Consider the following 18,749-nt stretch of genomic DNA (forward strand, 5'->3'; position numbering starts at 1 on the left):
GGTGTGAAGACCAGATCGGAGCGGCCAACTCAAGTCGTGGGCGAACGAATGTTTCAAATGCCAGTTTACGGATAAGTGTAGGCGAGTTTCGAAGGTTTCGGCGCAGGTAACCCAGTGATCCAGAAGCACTGCCACAGACGGTGGTAATGTGAGAAGTCCAGGAGAGGTTTGTTGAAAGATTTATGCCTAGATATTTTAATGATGAGGCTCGAGATAATGGGACATTTTTGATCCAGTAAGAATAGTCCGAGTTAGAGCGTTTGCGGCTAAAGGACATCACTTTACATTTAGATAAATTTAGAATCATTAGCCAGGTGTCACACCGATTAGTGGTTTGGTAAAGATCATTTTGGAGGATCTGGTGGTTACCAGAGCTGTTAATGAGGCGACGGATAATGCAGTCGTCAGCGAATATGCGCATGCATGATAAGCCATTGGGTAGGTCAGTAATGTAGATTAGAATGAGTAAGGGACCAAGAACACTTGCGTGCGGTACACTGGAAGAAACATCGAAAAGGGGCGAGGAGAAGCTGTTAGCGAAAGTAAACTGCTGCCTGTTTGAAAGAAAATTTCGAAGCCAGGATAAAGTTAGTGAATCAAGTTTTAATGAGTTTCAAAAACAGGCGACAATGGGCGACGCAGTCAAGCTTTAGAAAAAGCCAGAAAGAGGCAGTCAGTTTGAAGGTTTGAGTCCGTGTTAAAATGTAGATCTTGTAAATTCAAGCAATTGCGTTTCGCACAACAAACTTATTCTGAAACCATGCTGATTATAAAAAAAAAAGTTGTTTGATTCTAGGGGATCGTGAACATGAGAAGCAATACCATGTTCCATCATTTTACAGCATATGCATGTCAGCGTTTCCAGCCAAGTTTTTGTTATCGTCTTTGAAGATGGGTATGACTTTGGGGGTTTTCTAATCTTGTGGAATCCGACCTGTCGTTAAAGATTGATGGAAAATATGGAATAAAAACTTGCTAGATACTGAGACTGTATTCTTTAGTAATTTAGAATTAATATTGCCAATACCTGCTCAAGAAGAAACCAAGTTATTAATGAGCTGAGGAATGCCGTCAATAGTAATGTCAATAGATTCCATGTACTGGTAATCTAGGTCTGCAACAATGGGCAAATTAATGATACTTTCTTTCGTGAATGCGGATAAAAAGAAGTTAAGAAAGAGTCACCTTTTCTTAGAAATGAACTGTCTTCTTTGGAACAACCACGTAGTAATTCCCAGTTCATTGCGGAAGAGCGTCTTAAACCTACTGCACGAAGAGCACCCTGGTATTAACAAAATGAAGATGCTTGCTCGTGGAATTGTGTGGTGGCCTAACATTGCCAAAGACCTTGAGGAGTGTGTCAAGAAATGCGAAATTTGTGGCATCGTCCGAGCTTCGGTTCCTGCCGCACCACTGCAGCAGTTGATGTGGTGTTCCAACAACTGGGAGCGCGTACACATGGCCTTCGCGAAAAAAAGATTGCAAAGCCTTGTTGGTCATGCTTTACTCGCACTGCAAGTGGGCGGTGTAGTGTCCATGCATAGCACTTTTTGGAATGTAGGAAGGCAACCCTGGCAGAGAGCAGGGGAGCTTCCAAGATGGCTGCGATGTAGCAGAAATAAACCAGTGTGCGTTCCCGACATAATCGGTCGTAATCAGTCGTATTACTCGAACTACGACACCTTACAATGGCGACGAGGATGCCTCTGAACTACGTGAAGGCTGCCAAGCAACTATTTTAAAGGGGACGAATATATCAGCACACATCGACCGAACTTCTACTTTGCGGTATGGCGCACAGCATGTTTCCCTCGTTTCCTTTCTTCGACGCGCGTGCCACTTACGCCAACAACGTCGGCACCGAATGGTTGAAGTGGGTGAAACGCTTCGAAAACTTCATCGTAGCCTGCGGCATCACAGCCGACGCCCGGAAGACGGCCCTACTACTACACTACGTTGGTGAAGAAGTTTATGACATTTACTGTTCGCTACCTGATCCTCCCGCAGCCGCAACTGCGTCTACCGTTTCAAGCACCGATGGCTCCAGCAACGCAACACCTCTCTACACCGCAGCACGCAAGAAGCTCGATGGCTATTTCGCACCCCGAGTGAACACTACCTTCGAGATTTACCGCTTCCGTCAAGCCAAGCAAATGGAAAACGAATCACTCGACGCGTTCTACGCCAGACTACGACAGCTTGTTAAGCACTGTGCTTTCCCCGATGCCGACACCGAAATCAAGAATTAAATCCTACTGTCTACAGTGTCAACACGTCTACGCCGGTATGCCATGTAGCATGACCTCGACTTGCAAGGAATTCGCAAACAAGACAGGTTGTTTGAAGAGGTCGAGCACAACATCTCTGTGATCGAGCAAGAACGTCTGCAGCACAAAGAAAACTCAGCGTCAGCGTCTTCACTTGCACTGAACTCCAAGCGCACCTCGCGACCTCATCAACCGAAGTACCACGAGTAAGCGCCGTCACGGCCTCGCGAGCCTCCGCGCCATCAAAGGACCGACGCAACATGGTACAACTGCGGAAAATCATGGCCTCATAGTGGCTACCCTACTCTGGGGGATGGGAAAGAGGGAATAGACAGATGAAGTAGAGAGCGGCGAGGGGGCGTTCACATAGCCCAGTCGCCCTCAACAAAGACCTTCACAGCTTTGCGGGCCATCGAGCGATGGGGACGGTCTTCAAGTAGCACCTGCACGGACAACGGCCGATCGTGCAGTCGTCGCAATGCGATAGATAATTCCGACTGAAATCTATCGCAGTGACACGGTAAATGTTCGATGTTCTCTTCACTGCCGCATACGTCGCACGTAGCACTTTCGGTCATTCCAATCAATGCACAGTACGCCGTCGTTCAAGCCACTCCCAGCCACAGCCGGTATAGAAGCGATGCCTCACGTCGGTGAATCCCGGGTGAAGGTCGGAGTTGGAGCGAAGGGTTCAGTTCGTGTAGCCTGGTGCGCCTTTTATTAGGGGTGCTCCACTCAGTTAAAGAGAGCTTGCGTGCCAGGTGACGAAGCTGCCTTGCAGCGTCTGTCCTGGAAAGAGGAATGGGAACGCTGTGTTGTTCTTCATGTGACTCTCGGGCAGCTTTGTCTCCGTGATCGTTTCCACTGATCCCGCAATGGCCAGGGAGCCGCTGGAAAATAATTTCGTGGCCTTTCCGTTTGACGTCGTGGTGCAGTTTGACAATTTCGTACGTCAGCTGTTCGTGAGCTCCATGTCGGAAAACTGATTTCATACTGTGTAAAGCCGGTCTCGAGTCGGAAAACACGGCCCATGTACTGCAGTACTCTCTGCGTCAATAATTTGAAGTGCACTGCGCAGAGCTGTGATCTCTGCAGCCGTGGACGTCTTGAATCGCAGCGTAACTCCTCTCGTCGGAATAAATTGCAATATGGACCATAAGGTAACTAGTTAGAAACTGAATTCGTGAAGTTTTGTTGTTTAGTTGACTATTCATTTCAGTTTTTTTTTTTTTTTGTGCAAAAAAAAAAAAAAAAAAAGGAATGTCCGCCTCTTCGAGTAGACCGGCTCATGAACTAGAATTGTGCTATCTGACACAGGCAACCTTCAAAAACATTTAAAAGTGTTCGCTGAAATGCCCTGTATTTGCGTGTGCTATGAGACAAGGGAGGAATAGGTAAGTCGATTGTGTAAACGCAGCAGCGTTCACATTTATGTAGTTTTGTCTCCTGAACATGCGCCAACATTGCCTTGTACCGCTGTCTTCATTGGCTCCCTCCGATAAGGGTCGACTGAAGTCTGCACGTTCATCCGCGCTTAGCCATAAAAGTACTAGCTCGTATGGGGCTCTGGGCGAACCATATAACGAATCCTCTCATAAATTGCACAATCAACAGCATGCACCGCTATGTATTTTTTTTTTTTTGCAGCGCGGAAATTATTTATAATCCCATCTGTGGCTGCAGGTCAGCAAGGAGCAGATGGAGCGTGTGCTGGGCTACGTGGAGGCCGGCAAGCGCGAAGGCGCCCGGCTGCAGTGCGGAGGCCAGCGCCACGGCAGCCGCGGCTACTTCGTCCAGCCCACGGTGTTCTCCGACGTGCACGACGACATGACCATCGCCCGCGAGGAAATCTTCGGCCCCGTGCAGAGCCTCTTCAAGTTCAGCTCCACCGAGGAGGTCATCGAGCGCGCCAACAGGACCACGTACGGACTCGCCGCGGGACTCTTCACCCGCGACCTGAACACGGCGCACACTGTGTCGCACGCCCTCCAAGCGGGCGTCGTTTGGTAAGCTATTTCATATACGTTGGTTACTCCAACACACCACAGGAGCACGGGAAAAGGGAGTATTTGGTGTCTCCAAAACTAGTGCAAGGCTTTGCATGGTCTGCGTTGCTAGCCATTGTATCCTGGCATATACGCATTTGTGGCACCCTTGTGAGAACGCTGTTGCACATTTACCTCTACAATTGCTAGCCCGACGTAATGGGTCCGCATCAGTACGCGCAACGGCCGCGAAGAGTGCTCAACTATCGCAGGGATCGACCAACCAACCGTGAAGCGAATGTGGTGATTCTCGGGTTCTTGCATGCATGCGTAACCAATACCGCCGAAATGCACATGTCTTGAGTGTATCCAGTGAAACAAAACATTAAAGGGGTCCTGAACCATCCCTCGGGCTTATTAAAAAATAAATAACGCAGTGCGCGGATACCATACGCTGCTTCCGCAGTTTCCACTCGAATACACGCCGCTGTCTTCCTTTCTCTTAACGTCGCGCCTATCATTTTAAGAGCGAAGCACTTTAGGGCCGAGCCTTGTCCCTCGTTGTCCGTAGCTCTGGTTTGCATGGAGACCGCTAGGGGCGCGGCGGTGCGCAAGGGCTATATAAGCGCTGTATATAATGTACACATATGTACACATGTACAGTCTATATATTGTTACGTGTGGAAGGACACAGACGAAAGAGACTATTTACAGGCTATTTACACTGGAGCCAGACAGCCAGGCCCACACTCGCTCGCACCAAGAGCACAGACACACTTCATCGTCTTTCTCGCGGCGGCTCGTCTCTTGAGCATCTTTCGACGATATCGTAAAACAACCCCCCCCCCCCCCCCCCCCCCCCCACGGCGGCAAAAGCGCCGTCACGGTGCTGTTAAATATCCAATGCGCTTGGAGAGTTGTAGGGTTTGAGTCGGGCGACGTGGACAATATCACTGGTGATCACAGCGGAGGGCGTAGTGGGCGTGGCTAGAATGATTTCGTAGGTGACATCGGTCACTTGGCGGAGCACGCGATATGGGCCTGTGTAACAGGAGAGCAGTTTTTCACAAAGGCCAACTTTACGCGATGGTGACCAAAGCGACACGAGGGTTCCGGGCGCAAAATACACATCACGGTGACGGAGGTCGTAGCGTTGTTTCTGATTTTCTTGAGACACTTGCAGACGAGCACGCGCAAGTTGGCGAGCATGGTCAACACGGGCGATTGAATCACGGGCATAATCGCTAGTTGAAGCTGTGGTGGACTTCCAGCTAAATCAGCCCTAACCAACACCATCGCCCCCCCCCCCCCCCCCCCCCACCGTAACTTAGGCTATGCTGTATAATGACGCTTCCGATGGAGCCATGGCGAGTACAACATTTTTAGAGACTTTTACCTGCCGTTAATTTTGTTACTTGTGTACATGCACAGGGAGTTCACCGTTAAATCTGCAATTATCTGCGCTGCAGGCTACGCACACTTGTTAAATAAAATGAGCCATGTAAAGGTTGCTCTGTTCACGTATCTTCACTCACATTCAAGAGAATGTGTATTGTACTAAATGGTATTTTATGCATAATATGACGTCTCTGTTGGCTTGGGAGCGAACCAGCAAAAGCACACACCCGATGATGATGATGATCACACATAACTGAAGATCAGGATCGTGCAACGTAGGATGATGATGATAATATACAGATGAAGAAGACGTGCGTAATAAACGCCCACAATAAGTATTAACCATAAGGGTAAAATTACCCTTTTGTCGCAATCATGGCCAAGTTTAGGCAAGTCAGCGGCTAATGGACGTTCTTTTTACCCCGATGTCCCTATTTCTTAGCACCTTGCTGCATCCCGGCGAAGCTCTCATTTCTACCACATATATTGTCATTAAAAACAAAATAATGCAAGATGTTTTTTAATGTTCTTCTTCCAGTGTCTGTGGACAACTGTTTACGAACTTTTGAGAAAAATTAACGATGGGTTTTTTTTTATTTTGATTTTTAAATAGTGTTCATTTTCGTAAAAACTTCACATGTGAGGCAAACTGTAAAAATGGAAATTTGTGCTACAGCAACAATATTCAGCACAATCGTTAAACAGGTTAAGGTCTCACAGTCCACCAAATTTCAAAAGGCTACATGCATTAGTTGAGTAGATAAAAATTCGTAAATATAGCAAATTTCGAAAAGTGTAGCAAATTAAGAATTTTTTCTAAAACACTTCCGTTTTGCACAGAAGCCTCAAACAACGCTTGCAGACTCTTCTTTGCGTAAGCGTTTTACACAGGAAAATGCATTCTTTGTAGCCGTAATATTTTGAATTTCACATTGTTGTGAATTTGCAAGAATACCCGGTGCATGAAAATGGCGCCTGCAACCTGAAGAATTTCGATTTTTTTTCTCCTAAAGTATCCATTTGTCAAAGAAGGCAAGTTCACTGTCGTACTACCAAGTGATATGCGCACAAAATATAAAATATTGAATGAAATCTAAAATATGAATTTTTGGACCCGCGTTGATCTCTCGTGGAATCACCCTGATGCGGTTTTTCTCATATCGTCATGCCATCGTCTTCATACGCCATCGCCACATTTGAAATTGTCACCATGGGAGCGACCAAAACCTCCTTTTTGTTGTGCTCACGAGGGTTTCGACGGGAATTAAGGGTGCAGGCTCCTTTCCCAAGCGTATCACCTCTGAAGAAAGCCGAACGCCAGGCCGGGGTACACTTGTGACCATTTGAACCAGTTGGTGCCCGGCGGTTGTGGGAATCGAACGCACAACCTCCCGCAGCCGAGGCGGGCGCTCTACCACCAGACCGAACGCGCTCTACAACTACAACGAACGGCTCTACAACGAAATGACCTTTATAAAGAAGGAATAATTCTGTCCCGGTTCTCTTGCGAGCGGTGCGCGACCTTTACAATGAAGTGATGTCTTTATAACGAATGATTTGGGAGGCCCCAAGCACTTGGTAATAAAGGCATTCGGTTTTTTTGAGACGCTGCACCTCTGTAGTTGACGCACTCACATTGCGCCCGCTTTCTCGATGTTTTTTCGGTGGACCACCTCCAGGGACCCACCGAAGATTTATACCATCTGATCCGGGAAGTGCTCCGGAATCCTACGACACCAATTTCGGCCCAACCGGACCAGTTATCGGCATTGTACGACCATTTTCCCACATCCACCACTTGGCGGCCCCGCTAACCCTAACGACGAGTAGGGCAGCGGTGGCGACGCCGGCGGGTGTGCGCATGGAGACGGCGATCACGGCACCGACGACGAGCCTGATGGCAGGCACTAGCGCCGGGGGGCCTTCCACATCGACTCAGCACATTCCGAGGCCGTCTGTCGACGACGAATGTATGGGCTTTAATGACACTCGAACATCCCTCACGTCATCCCATCACGAAGATGGCACGGTGGACAGAGATAGCGATAATACGCGAGACGCCGTTCCAACAGGCGATGCCGCAATAGAAGCAGGATGGGAGAGGGTCCTGTCTTTACGCGAAAAGCGGAAACAAGCAAAGGAGCGCAAGCAGTCGCACGAAGGAGACGCGTCGCAGGGCGCGGAAGCTAAGCATAGCGCACATCGCGGCCGTCCGAGAAGACGGCGGCTGCCGCCTTTACCCCGAGAGGATCTGAAGATAGTTATCCGTCCGCACCAGGGTCTACCCCTCAGAAATGTGAACAGCCAAGAAATGGCGAGAGCCGTAGTGGAGGCCTGCCAAAACAAGGTACCAAGTGATGATTTCATCCTGCGCATCAAGCCGGGGTCAAACATTGCCATCGTCTCTACACCTGACCAGGATACGGCGCGCAGGGTACAGGCCGTCAGTTCACTTAACATTAATGGCCGACCTCACCCCATCAATGCATACGTGACAACTGGTGAGGGGACAGTACGTGGAGTCATTCACGGCATCGAGCCGCATACGCCATCAGCAACGCTCAAAGCTCATCTGAGGCTTCGTACCCAGCAGGTGGAAATCGTGGACGCTCGAATGTTGGGAGACTCGCAGAATGCCCTGATCACCTTCTTCGGAGACGTCGTGCCAAGATGTGTTTATTATTACGGTGGCGAAAAGACATGCCGGCCATACAGAAATGCGGTGCAGTTTTGCAGGAGCTGCTGTGGCGTGGGACATCGCACAGACGTGTGCCCACAGCCCGACCTTCCCGTTTGCCGCGTGTGCGGAGCGCGGGAACCAGCCGACGGACATGACTGTTCTCCCAAATGTGCCATTTGCGGTGGAGAGCATCCGACGGGAGATAGGGCGTGCCCCAAACGCCTCAAACCTCTCAGACAGCTTCGAAGACGTCCATCGAAAGGTGGCCACCAGAGGCGGCCCCCGCATTGGTTCGCCACAGAGGACGAGGAAGAGGAACTCAAGAGTTTCCCGAATTTCCAGGAAAGCGTTCATCGCGGACATTCTCTAACCCGGTCGCCATCGAGGGAGCAAGCCTCGGTGGACCAGCGGGATCAACAGAGATCATTGTCCAGACCTCGGACACCGCGTCCACAGCAGAAGCAACAAAGACGTGAACAGAAGGGGCATAATCAGGCCACATCCTCTGGGGCCCCACTGGCAAAGAGCCAACCGCAACAGAGTCAGGTAAGCTGGGCGCAAGTCGTGTCTCCCACTGCCAGACCTAAAACACCAAGCACACCTATTACGCAGCACCCCGAATACCGTAAGATAGTAGAAGAGAATCTCCTTTTAAAGAGTAGTTTATCTGAGTTGAGGGCTGAGCTTGAAGCTCTAAAGAGGACGGTGACAAAGAACACACAGCTAACACAGATACAACCTAACAACAGATCAAGCAATGCGCAACCAGTGACAACAGAGCAATTGGCACAGAATATGCAATTGCTGTTCGCAGAGTTTCACAAGTTCAAACGACACATGGAGGAGTGCCTCGCGACGGGAGCAGGAGGAGGAACTCGTAAGAGAACTAGCCACAGTACGGGGGACCCCACGAGAGGACCCAAGAACTTAGAGGTTTCGGACAGCGATTGTACCAATAATGGCTAGTCACCCAAAGACCAGATCTGAAGAACGCATTGAGATATGGCAGTGGAACTGCAACACGTTGGGCAGAAAGCACGCCAACTTCACACAATATATTGAGTCGGCGCCAGTGCCTCCGGACATTATTTGCCTACAGGAGATAGGAAAATTTCGCCGGAGCCTTAAGGGCTATGATTTATATGAGCATCCGGACTACCCTCAGATAGCCACGTACGCTAAAAAGGACGTGGCGCTGAGTGTAGAGTACAGTCAGGGGGAACCAGTACAGCATCAGAGAATTACAGTATGGCCGCACAAACGGGGTAAGCCTAAGACGGTAATCTTAAATACTTACAGCCCTCCCAAGGAGCGACACGCGGATTTCGAGAGCATAGTGGCGGAAACGATGAACAAGGCAATGGGCAAGGATAATATTATTATTTTAGGGGACTTTAATGCGCAACACGTGGAATGGGGTTATATATAACCCCATTCCATATAACCCCAGAGTTAACCCTATAGGGTTAACTCTGCAAAGGGGCGGACGCTGCTAGATCTCATGGAAAAATACGATCTCGCACTTCTAAACCAGGTCGACATGCCCACTAGAACGGGAAACAGTGCATCCAGAGACACATCACCCGACTTAGCCTTTACGAATAGGGAGTAAGAAGCGGTATGGACAAACCTGGGGGATAACCTTGGAAGCGATCATTTCATACTAAGCATATCCGTAAACTCTGCGAGAATAAGACGGAGAGTGACCGAAGCTAGGTTGACACACTGGACAAAATACCGCAAGCAGCAGGTCACGACAGGGTCGATCACGGACATTGCGGAGTGGGCAGCTCAGCTAAGGGACACATTAAAACGAGTGACAAAGACAGTGGTCACAACCGAAAATTACCCCGTGGTGGACAAGCACCTAATGCACTTATGGGAAGCCCGTCGAGGGTTGACCAGAAGATGGAAGAGGCAAAAGATGAACCGCAAGCTTAAGATAAGGATCGCTCAACTGGCCGAGCAGGCGAATTCGTATGCGCAGGAACTATATGAGGGGAATTGGCGCCAATTTTGCAACTCTCTCAGGGGAACACTCGGGACGAAGAAAACGTGGTATGTCCTGCGCAGCATGATGAACCCGGGGGGAACTAAAACGGCTACACAGAAAACGCTAAAACTAATAGAAAACGAGTACGCAGGCGACCCAAAGGACTTGATCCAAAAGCTCAAGCATTTTTATGTGGGACTAACTGCGGGTGACATAACGCGTCGCAAAGAGCGGTACGAGGGACCGCCCCAGCCGGATATGGACGCTCCGATTACCGTGGCTGAGGTGTATGCGGCGGCTCAATCCTTTCAAAAGAACACGGCACCGGGACCGGATCAGATCACAAATGCCATGATCCGGAACCTCAGTCACGAGAGTTTAGAGGAGCTCACCAAATACTTTAATGAACAGGTATGGATAGAAGGAGGAGAAATCCCCAATGAATGGAAATCGGCCAACATTATCTTGATTCCGAAACCGGGCAAGCCTCGAGATATACAAAATCTCAGGCCTATATCCCTGACCTCCTGTGCAGGAAAGCTCTTCGAAAAAGTAGTACAAACTCGACTCGCGGACCACATGGAAACAAACGACCTTTTTCCCGCGAACATGTTTGGTTTCCGTCCCAACATATCTGCGCAGGATGTTTTCCTAGCTTTACAGCACGAGGTACTACACCCACATATTGGGGCAAATGACAACGTAGTGCTGGCCTTAGACTTGCGGAAAGCCTTCGATACAATATCTCACGAGGCCATTCTGCAGGGCCTGGAGTCAGTGGGCTGTGGAGAGCGAATATATCAATACGCAAGGAGCTTCCTGTGTGATCGTAGGGCGACCATAGGAATAGGATCCACAAGGTCGGAACCTTTCACGCTGCCGAACAGGGGTACCCCCCAGGGCTCCCCACTTTCTCCACTCCTCTTTAATGTGACCATAAGGAGGTTAGCAACAGAGTTGGAAAGGGAAGCGAGATTAGGAAGTGCCATATACGCGGATGATATCACCATATGGGTGACTCGAGGATCCTACGGTGAAAAACAGGACCTCTTGCAGTGGGCAATCGACCAGGTAGAGCTTTTCGCACGGGAGGCGGGAATGGCATGCACCCCCGAAAAGTCAGAGTTCGTTCGGGTGCGTGCAAGATATTCCAGGCGGGCAAACCGGCCGAGTATAGAACTCACTCTGAACGGACAGGAAGTCCGCGAAGTGCAAACCCTAAATATTCTGGGGATATGGATTCAACCGAAAGCCAACGCGGAGCATGCGAACGGTTGCTAAAGGGCACGGTGATGAATGTGGCGAAAATGATCCGCAGGGTCACGCGCAGTAGAGAAGGCTTTTCGGAGGACGAGACAATTAGACTAGTGCACGCTTTTGTCATCAGTCGAGTCACGTATAGCATCCCGTACTTAAACACCACCGCACAAGAGATTAAACAGTTGGACATTATAATGCGACGAGCATATAAGGCTGCCCTTGGGCTCCCTCAGAGCACCAGCACGGAACGAATGGAGAAGCTAGGGGTGTACAACACCTTCGAAGAACACGCAGCGGCCGTTTTCTTGTCTCAGAGAGAGAGGTTAGGCAAAACCAAACAAGGGAGAACTGTTCTAAACAGACTGGGGTATGCACCTCGTCCGTTTTATAGCGCAGACGATACATCACTTCTCGATAGGGAAATTCGGGCACGTATATGCGTAGCACCAATCCCCAAAAATATGAGCCCGAAGTACCACGGGGGAAGACGAGAGACTCGGGTGCGAGCATTGCGAAGGAGTTTCGAAGGCAAGCCGGACGTCTACTACACGGACGCAAGTTACTCTGGATGTGGCATACACATCGCAGTCGCCACGTGTCAGGAACGGGTAGTAGGGGCATCAGTAAAAACCGCATGTACGGCAACCGCTGAGGCGACCGCGGTAGCTTTAGCTTTGAAGGACGCCGAATGCAGAGGGACATCCGCGGCTGTCATCACCGACTCACAGGCGGCGTGTCGCCTCTTCCTGTCAGGGGCGGTACCCCGCGCGGTGATTAGGATCATAGGCAATAAGCTATGTAATTTTCACAGCCTCACGTGGTGCCCGGCACACGAAGGCATGGAGGGAAATACGAGAGTGGACCGATTAGCTCGAGTACTAAATATCCGAGCGGCGGACCAGCCACGTAGGGACTTTCCAACGACTGCGAGAGATATCTTTGAACAACAAAGAGAGGAAAGACGGGAGTTCGGCAGGCCCCATCCAAAATTGACCAGACGGCAAGCGACAGACTGGCGCCGACTCCAAACGAACACTTATCCTAATCTACACAAGCTAAGACAAATACATGGCGAAGCGTACGCAGACAAATGTCCGTGGTGTGGCGAAAAGCCTACATTGCCACACATCACACTCATATGCGCGAGAAGACCTCCACAAGCGAACACACACAAATTTACTAAACAACACTTTCTAAGGCAGTGTGAGGCATGGCTTGCGGACGAGGAACAGGACAGTCAGCTGGCTCTCCTGGACCAAGCCCAGCGAGCCGCTCAAGCCAGTGGGGCCCTGGACTAGGGGCTCCACCCACATTTTCCTTGTTTTTTTTTTTTTTTTTTTTTTTGCCTTTCCCCATTAAAGTTTACTCTCTCTAAAGGCATTCGACTGTATACAACTTTTGCTTTTCTCGGGGGTGCCCAAACTTTAAGAGCTCATATGACGATCCCGCAGTGGTCACTTCCTAGAGATTCCATGTCAGTGCATTAAGCAAATGTTCAGACAGCATGGTGTGTTCTACAAAAAAAAAAAAAAAAAAAAGCATGGCATTAGCAGTAGCATAAAAGATCGATGTACCTGCTGATGTCCCTTGACTGAAAAAAAAAAATGACTGAAATTAAGCCGTTCTGTTCCTCTGCTTAGAAAGTGCAAGACGTTACTCCGGAGACTCTAACCCGAGTGGGTTTCTGGGTCTCGTCCTGCGGGGTCTTTTACAGTGGCATCCAGAAGGGTGTCACATATTGCTTGCGCTTAAATATGAGGCGAGCAGGAACTCGAGAGCACGATCATGTTGCCTTTGAAACTTAGAACAGCTTAACGGAATAAACTTGGGAACATTGTATCGGCAGCAGACAATAGCTGGCGCTAAAATAATATCCATGTTCGTATGCTAACACGCCCAACAGACAGCAGTGCTACAGACCGAATAAATTAAACGTGCCGACTCACCCGGAGACCACTCCTCGTGGCTGTCGTATTCTTTGAGACATTTTGACTTGCAAGGACGCTTGCAATGTAATACCGAACGCTTACAGATAGTATCACACATTCCGTGCAGTGGAAGGTTGCTCCACTAAAGCATCGGCTGCTTTCATTCCAAGACACATATTTGGGGCACCCGAGCGGTGCTTAAAAGGTCGAGATTTGGAATAGGACAGTGTTTCCTCTCTCATCGCGCTGCTACGAGAAGCTTTGCCTAACCAATGGACCTTCATTGAATTGAATTCTGGGTTTCTACGTGCCTCAACCACGATCTGAATATGAGGCATGCCGTAGTGAGGGACGCCGGATTAATTTCGACCACCAGGTGGCCTTTAACGTGTCCACAATGCACGGGACATGGGGGCGTTTTTGCATTTCGCCCCCATCGAAATGCGGCCGGGATTGATCCCGCGACCTATAGCAGCGCAGCAACATGGCCGTTAAGTAACCGTGGTGGGTTGCCTTTATTTTAACGGATAATATCGTCACGTACAGAAAAATGGAAAGACCCGTAGCGCTCTTTCAAAAAGCGCCGAGGACGCGTTCTCGATACCTATGTGTTATGTTCCGTATTTTCCTGTGCGGAGAAGAAAAGTGTGTGAAATGTCTGATAAGGCGTCATGTCATGCTTACGTCTTCTCGTTCCCAGGATCAACACGTTTATGGAAATCAGCCCGCAGACTCCGTTCGGAGGTTACAAGATGTCAGGACTTTCGCGCGAAATGTAAGTTGCGTGATGCAAAACAGTAACTTCTGCATATGTCGCTAGTGTATGTTAAGAAAGACAGAGGAAGTGAAATAGGGATTGCACACTAACGTTGTTTACACGAATTTTTTACACCAGGGGCGAAGAAGGCATCCTGGCATACACGGAAGTTAAAACGGTGAGTGATCGAGAATCTAACCTCTGTATAGTTACTATTTTGAAATTCCTCTCCGTCATTCCAACTTTGTGATGTGGAGTATTCAGTGCAAGAGTATTCAGCGAGTATAAATATTTTAGAACTGAACCTCTTTTTCAGCCACCTATTTTTTCTCGTATGTTTTAGAGCGTGGCCCGTTCCTGCGGCGAGGGTCGGCGGCGTAACCGAGCGAAGGACGAGAAAAAAATCTTAGTGCCGACGATCGCTACGAGATGGCGCCAGAGTACCGCGCGTCGTAGGGTGCCTCGATGCCCAGCGCCGCCGTCCAGGGTGGAGACAACCCCGCTGGCGCCGCCATATTGTGTCACACGAGCTGAGACTCAGCTACGCTTGCGTTCATAAAGTGTTACTCGCGGCGCGCTTCCAAGTGCTTTGCCTTGATGAGGATTTTTTTATCGGTGTCCCATCTGCATAGCTTTATAACCAATAGCCGTTAACTCGTCGAAGGTCGAAGACGTAAATGTATGGCGCCGGGAACACGCCCCAAGTTGCCTAATTCAATCACATTTATTATGCCGTGTGTATGTTTAAAATACGCACTATTTTTTTTTTTTTTTTGCGCTTCGATGCTTGGTATATAAGGTTTGCGACCCCCTGTGTGTGGAAGTTTTTCTTTTTCGCTGTTGTATTTTGGTTTACACGTCACGCCTCCTTTACCGTAGCCAGCCACTCGCGCACGGCGGTTAGTTTCCCTTGCGTTGCGCGTGCTCTTCGCGTTCGTTGCACTTATTTGACGATATCTACGCGCAATTTTTGCTTTTTTTGCCCACAAAACTGTGTGCTGACAGGATTAAGCTGGTGTAAAAATAACTGCGATGTGAAAATAAGGTTTAGTTAGTGCTGTAGAGAAAAATGTAACATAACTTGTCTGTGTCAATCTTGCGTAGTACACACAAGAAATCAAACGGTGCACAAAATACATTTACTTATAATGTCTAGTACAATCAATCATGAAAGAGATATGTGCATGAAAAATTATATGTACTGTTTGGCGCCTGAAGGTTATGTTGAAAGACGAGATAAAAAAATTAATTCGCAAGGTAGGCTCGACACACAATTCGGGATAGAGAGTTTTTTTTATTTATTCATTACATGGGGGGGGGGGGGGGGAGGGGTTCAAGTGAGTACATCAACCTTATTACACACAATATAAATCCAAAACAAGAATGCAAACAAGAAAACGCAACCGCGGGTAATATTAATCAAGATATCCAGCCAGATATCCAGCCAGAATACATACATCAGCTACCATCGAATACGTCGCATCAGCCAAACACATCGATGGCGAGTACAGAACATTTCATAAATAACCATTAGAACACTGATAACTACATTGACAAAATAAACAACACTGCATACATATCACGTACAAAAACCGTAAATGAAACTAAGACAGTCAAATACAGATTAGCAATGTTTTTCACTTCGAAAATATAGTCCATGATGATGTAGGGCTGTTGACTTTAACAGACGGCGCCCATCCTGTCGATTTCCCTCGTACTGGTCCTCTTCAAAGTGTTTCTCAGTACAGGTAAAACAACAAAAGTGCTTATTGATATGAAAAGTTGCCTTGTAAATACAGAGAACCCATTACAGTGCTTAAAAATAAATTTTAGCAGAAGCAATGCTGTATTACCTCGCTTCACACGTTTCGAAGAAATGCACAGGCTACAACAGACACCATGCCAGAAAGCGCCGAAACATTTTGGTCCCATGATGCCCCTTAACTCTACTACACCTGGGCATACCGTGCACAGGCATTTAAAGACCGTCACAGTACCCACTACGATCGGGAATGAGCACGAATGACCATCGGCTTACGATCACCACGCTACAAATATGTACAAGTCTAAAAAATCAGCTATGTAACGTAACACCCTGAGGTCCGCAAGATATCTCCTGAGAAATCAGAGAAAATCACAATGTTTCGCTTACCACGTACAAAACAGCCGCTCTCCCCAGACGAAGCACTGCGTTCTTTAGTCCCAAATAACCAGTACCGAAAAAAAAAAAAAAAGAAACAAGAGACACACACGATGTGTGCTTCCCGTGAAAAAGGAAAATAGGTGGCTTACGTGACGATTCGTAGCTAATGTAAGACTATTTCGCGGCTAAGCATCTTCGTCAGTCCTTAAAATAAGGGTACAGACTGCGCCCATCAAAACGAAAAAAGCCTATGCGACGCGCGCTCGCAAACCATACACTACTCAGACAGCATCGGTGCAGTGCTTACTTAGTTCGTGAGCGAACGTAGGTACGTGAGCGAGGATCGGAGAATACTTCCTTATTTAAATGAAAAACGCGGTGCGGTAGTCTAAACATTATTGACACTTACCTCGCAAATGCAGGAGTTATCCGTTGCCTTCCAGTGATCGCGCTTTACTTGGGCTTCCCATCTCTTCCGTCGCTCTGGGTCCCGGGGGAAGCGAAAACAACGCAGTCCTTTACGCGTCGATCCGGCGCACTTGGGAACACAACAGCCCGTCATGTCGACACGATGCACGTGATAGCTTGTCAGTCATGCGGCTGAACACTGTCTAGCAAGTAGAAGCGTCCGCGAAGCATCCGCGCGCACTGTGCCTCGAACTCAGCACCGGCACCAAGCAATCGCAACGGCTCGCTGTGACACAATATGGCGTCGCAGCGAGAAAGCGGCGGCGCGGGGGCGGTCAAAGGTTGGCACCACCCTGAACGGCGGCGCTGGCATCGAGGCACCCTAGCGCGTCGTCTGTTCACTTTATCTTTTCCAGTCACTGCGTTTCAGCGGCTAACAAATGTTAAACGTTATTCCTCGACTCACGACGCGTCTGCGTGTTTCAGAAGTTTCTCGAATGTTATCCAAACTTCTATCTGTTGGCTGTTGTCACGAAAGCTTTTTGTAAACTGATTGCATGCGTGACGCGAATTGTGTAACGTTTTCTGGAAGCCACGCGCTCACCAGCGATTACTCTAGAACCTTCGACGAGAGAGAGAGAGAGAGAGAACTTTATTCCCTCCGACGAGTCATGTATAAAAGCCGCCGCGCTTCACACCCAGATCAGAGTTTCGACCATCTCCGACTCGCTCGCCGCTATCGTTGTGCTTGAGTGTTAGGTGAGCTCTAGCGTGCCCTGCTGAGCTTCGCTGACGACACCGGCCTTGCTGACCGGGTCTCAACCTTGGCCTGCCCTCCGGCGCGTCAGGTGCTGCTGCTGCTGCGCTTGCGATCTTTCTCTCCTCTCTTCTAACTCTCAACCCCCATCCCCCCTGTGCAACGCGGTTGAGGTGTCCTCTATTGAGAGACAGTTATCGCGTTGCACTTAAACCAGCTTTTCACCCCTTTCTACAACAATCTCCATGCTACAACGCTTCGCTCCGTCTCAAACGTGCCGCACGAGACATTGTCCGCGCCAGCCAATGTCTGGAGCTGTGCTCAAATTTTGCATTATGGAGTATCGTAATCCTCTGTGAACTTTTTTAGATGATGTTCGTTTTTTTTTCTGCAATAGCAATATTTCACAAGATGCTGTGCCACACGTTCCAACATTTAAATGTCTTTCTTAAAGCATTAGCATTGCGAAGAGCACTAACTGAGCTGTCGTGATTTTTTTTTCTTTTTTTTTTCTAACAGGTCATCACGAAGGTAACGGAGAAGAATTCCTGAATATATTACATCAAAAGGATGCATGGTGCAGCTTTTGTAACTCACGCTGCCTGGCAATTTTCGCTCCTCGCTTGAGCTCCTCTAAAATATATTTTTGGCTATTGTAGGTAAAGCTTGCTGTTTCTCGTGTGTAGCGTGAAGCAGGACAGATCAAACACATGAGCAAGATAACGCGTTCTCCTCACATACAATCGCACAGCCGGCCACTTAACAGCCCCAGAAGAGCGCAGGCCTCGTCATTATAGTATATCGCAGCAAGCCAGCGGTCACCGAAAAAGATGAGTATGTGCAGCCGCATGGCGTCCACTATGCGTTCAACCCCTCTGAAAACATTGGTCTCCAATCCACGCTACGAAGGTGGTTGGACAGCGCAGCTGCAAACCACACCTAGAACGATTACCCATTGCGACGTAGCTTGAAATTATTCACATGGCGACATTCACATGCACTTTCAACGGCCTGCGACTTGGCTTGCGCCGCTACTTCGTGCACCTACGAAGAGTGCAGCAGAGAGAAGATCGAATGCATTTAACCACACTTTCGCCGCGCCTCGTATGCTCTTCAGGAGTCCTCACTATACGTGGCCTTCCCATAGCACTGTCACAACGCAAGTCACTTGCT

The 18,749-nt window shown here is 48.8% G+C and overlaps 1 protein-coding gene across 1 annotated transcript in view; it reads left to right on the top strand.

The window, feature by feature from the left end:
• LOC119464423 (aldehyde dehydrogenase 1A1) overlaps positions 1-18,240 on the top strand; it is a 97,328-nt gene extending 79,088 nt beyond the window's left edge. Inside the window, exons 9-12 of the mRNA XM_037725385.2 lie at positions 3,951-4,273; positions 14,212-14,286; positions 14,407-14,446; positions 18,096-18,240. Coding sequence (XP_037581313.1) covers positions 3,951-4,273; positions 14,212-14,286; positions 14,407-14,446; positions 18,096-18,128 — 471 coding nt within the window. The 3' untranslated portion in view covers positions 18,129-18,240. The remainder of the gene's footprint in view (positions 1-3,950; positions 4,274-14,211; positions 14,287-14,406; positions 14,447-18,095) is intronic.
• The last annotated feature ends 509 nt before the right edge of the window (positions 18,241-18,749 follow it).

Source organism: Dermacentor silvarum, chromosome 9 (genome assembly GCF_013339745.2).
Source record: "Dermacentor silvarum isolate Dsil-2018 chromosome 9, BIME_Dsil_1.4, whole genome shotgun sequence".
Taxonomy (NCBI): domain Eukaryota; kingdom Metazoa; phylum Arthropoda; class Arachnida; order Ixodida; family Ixodidae; genus Dermacentor; species Dermacentor silvarum.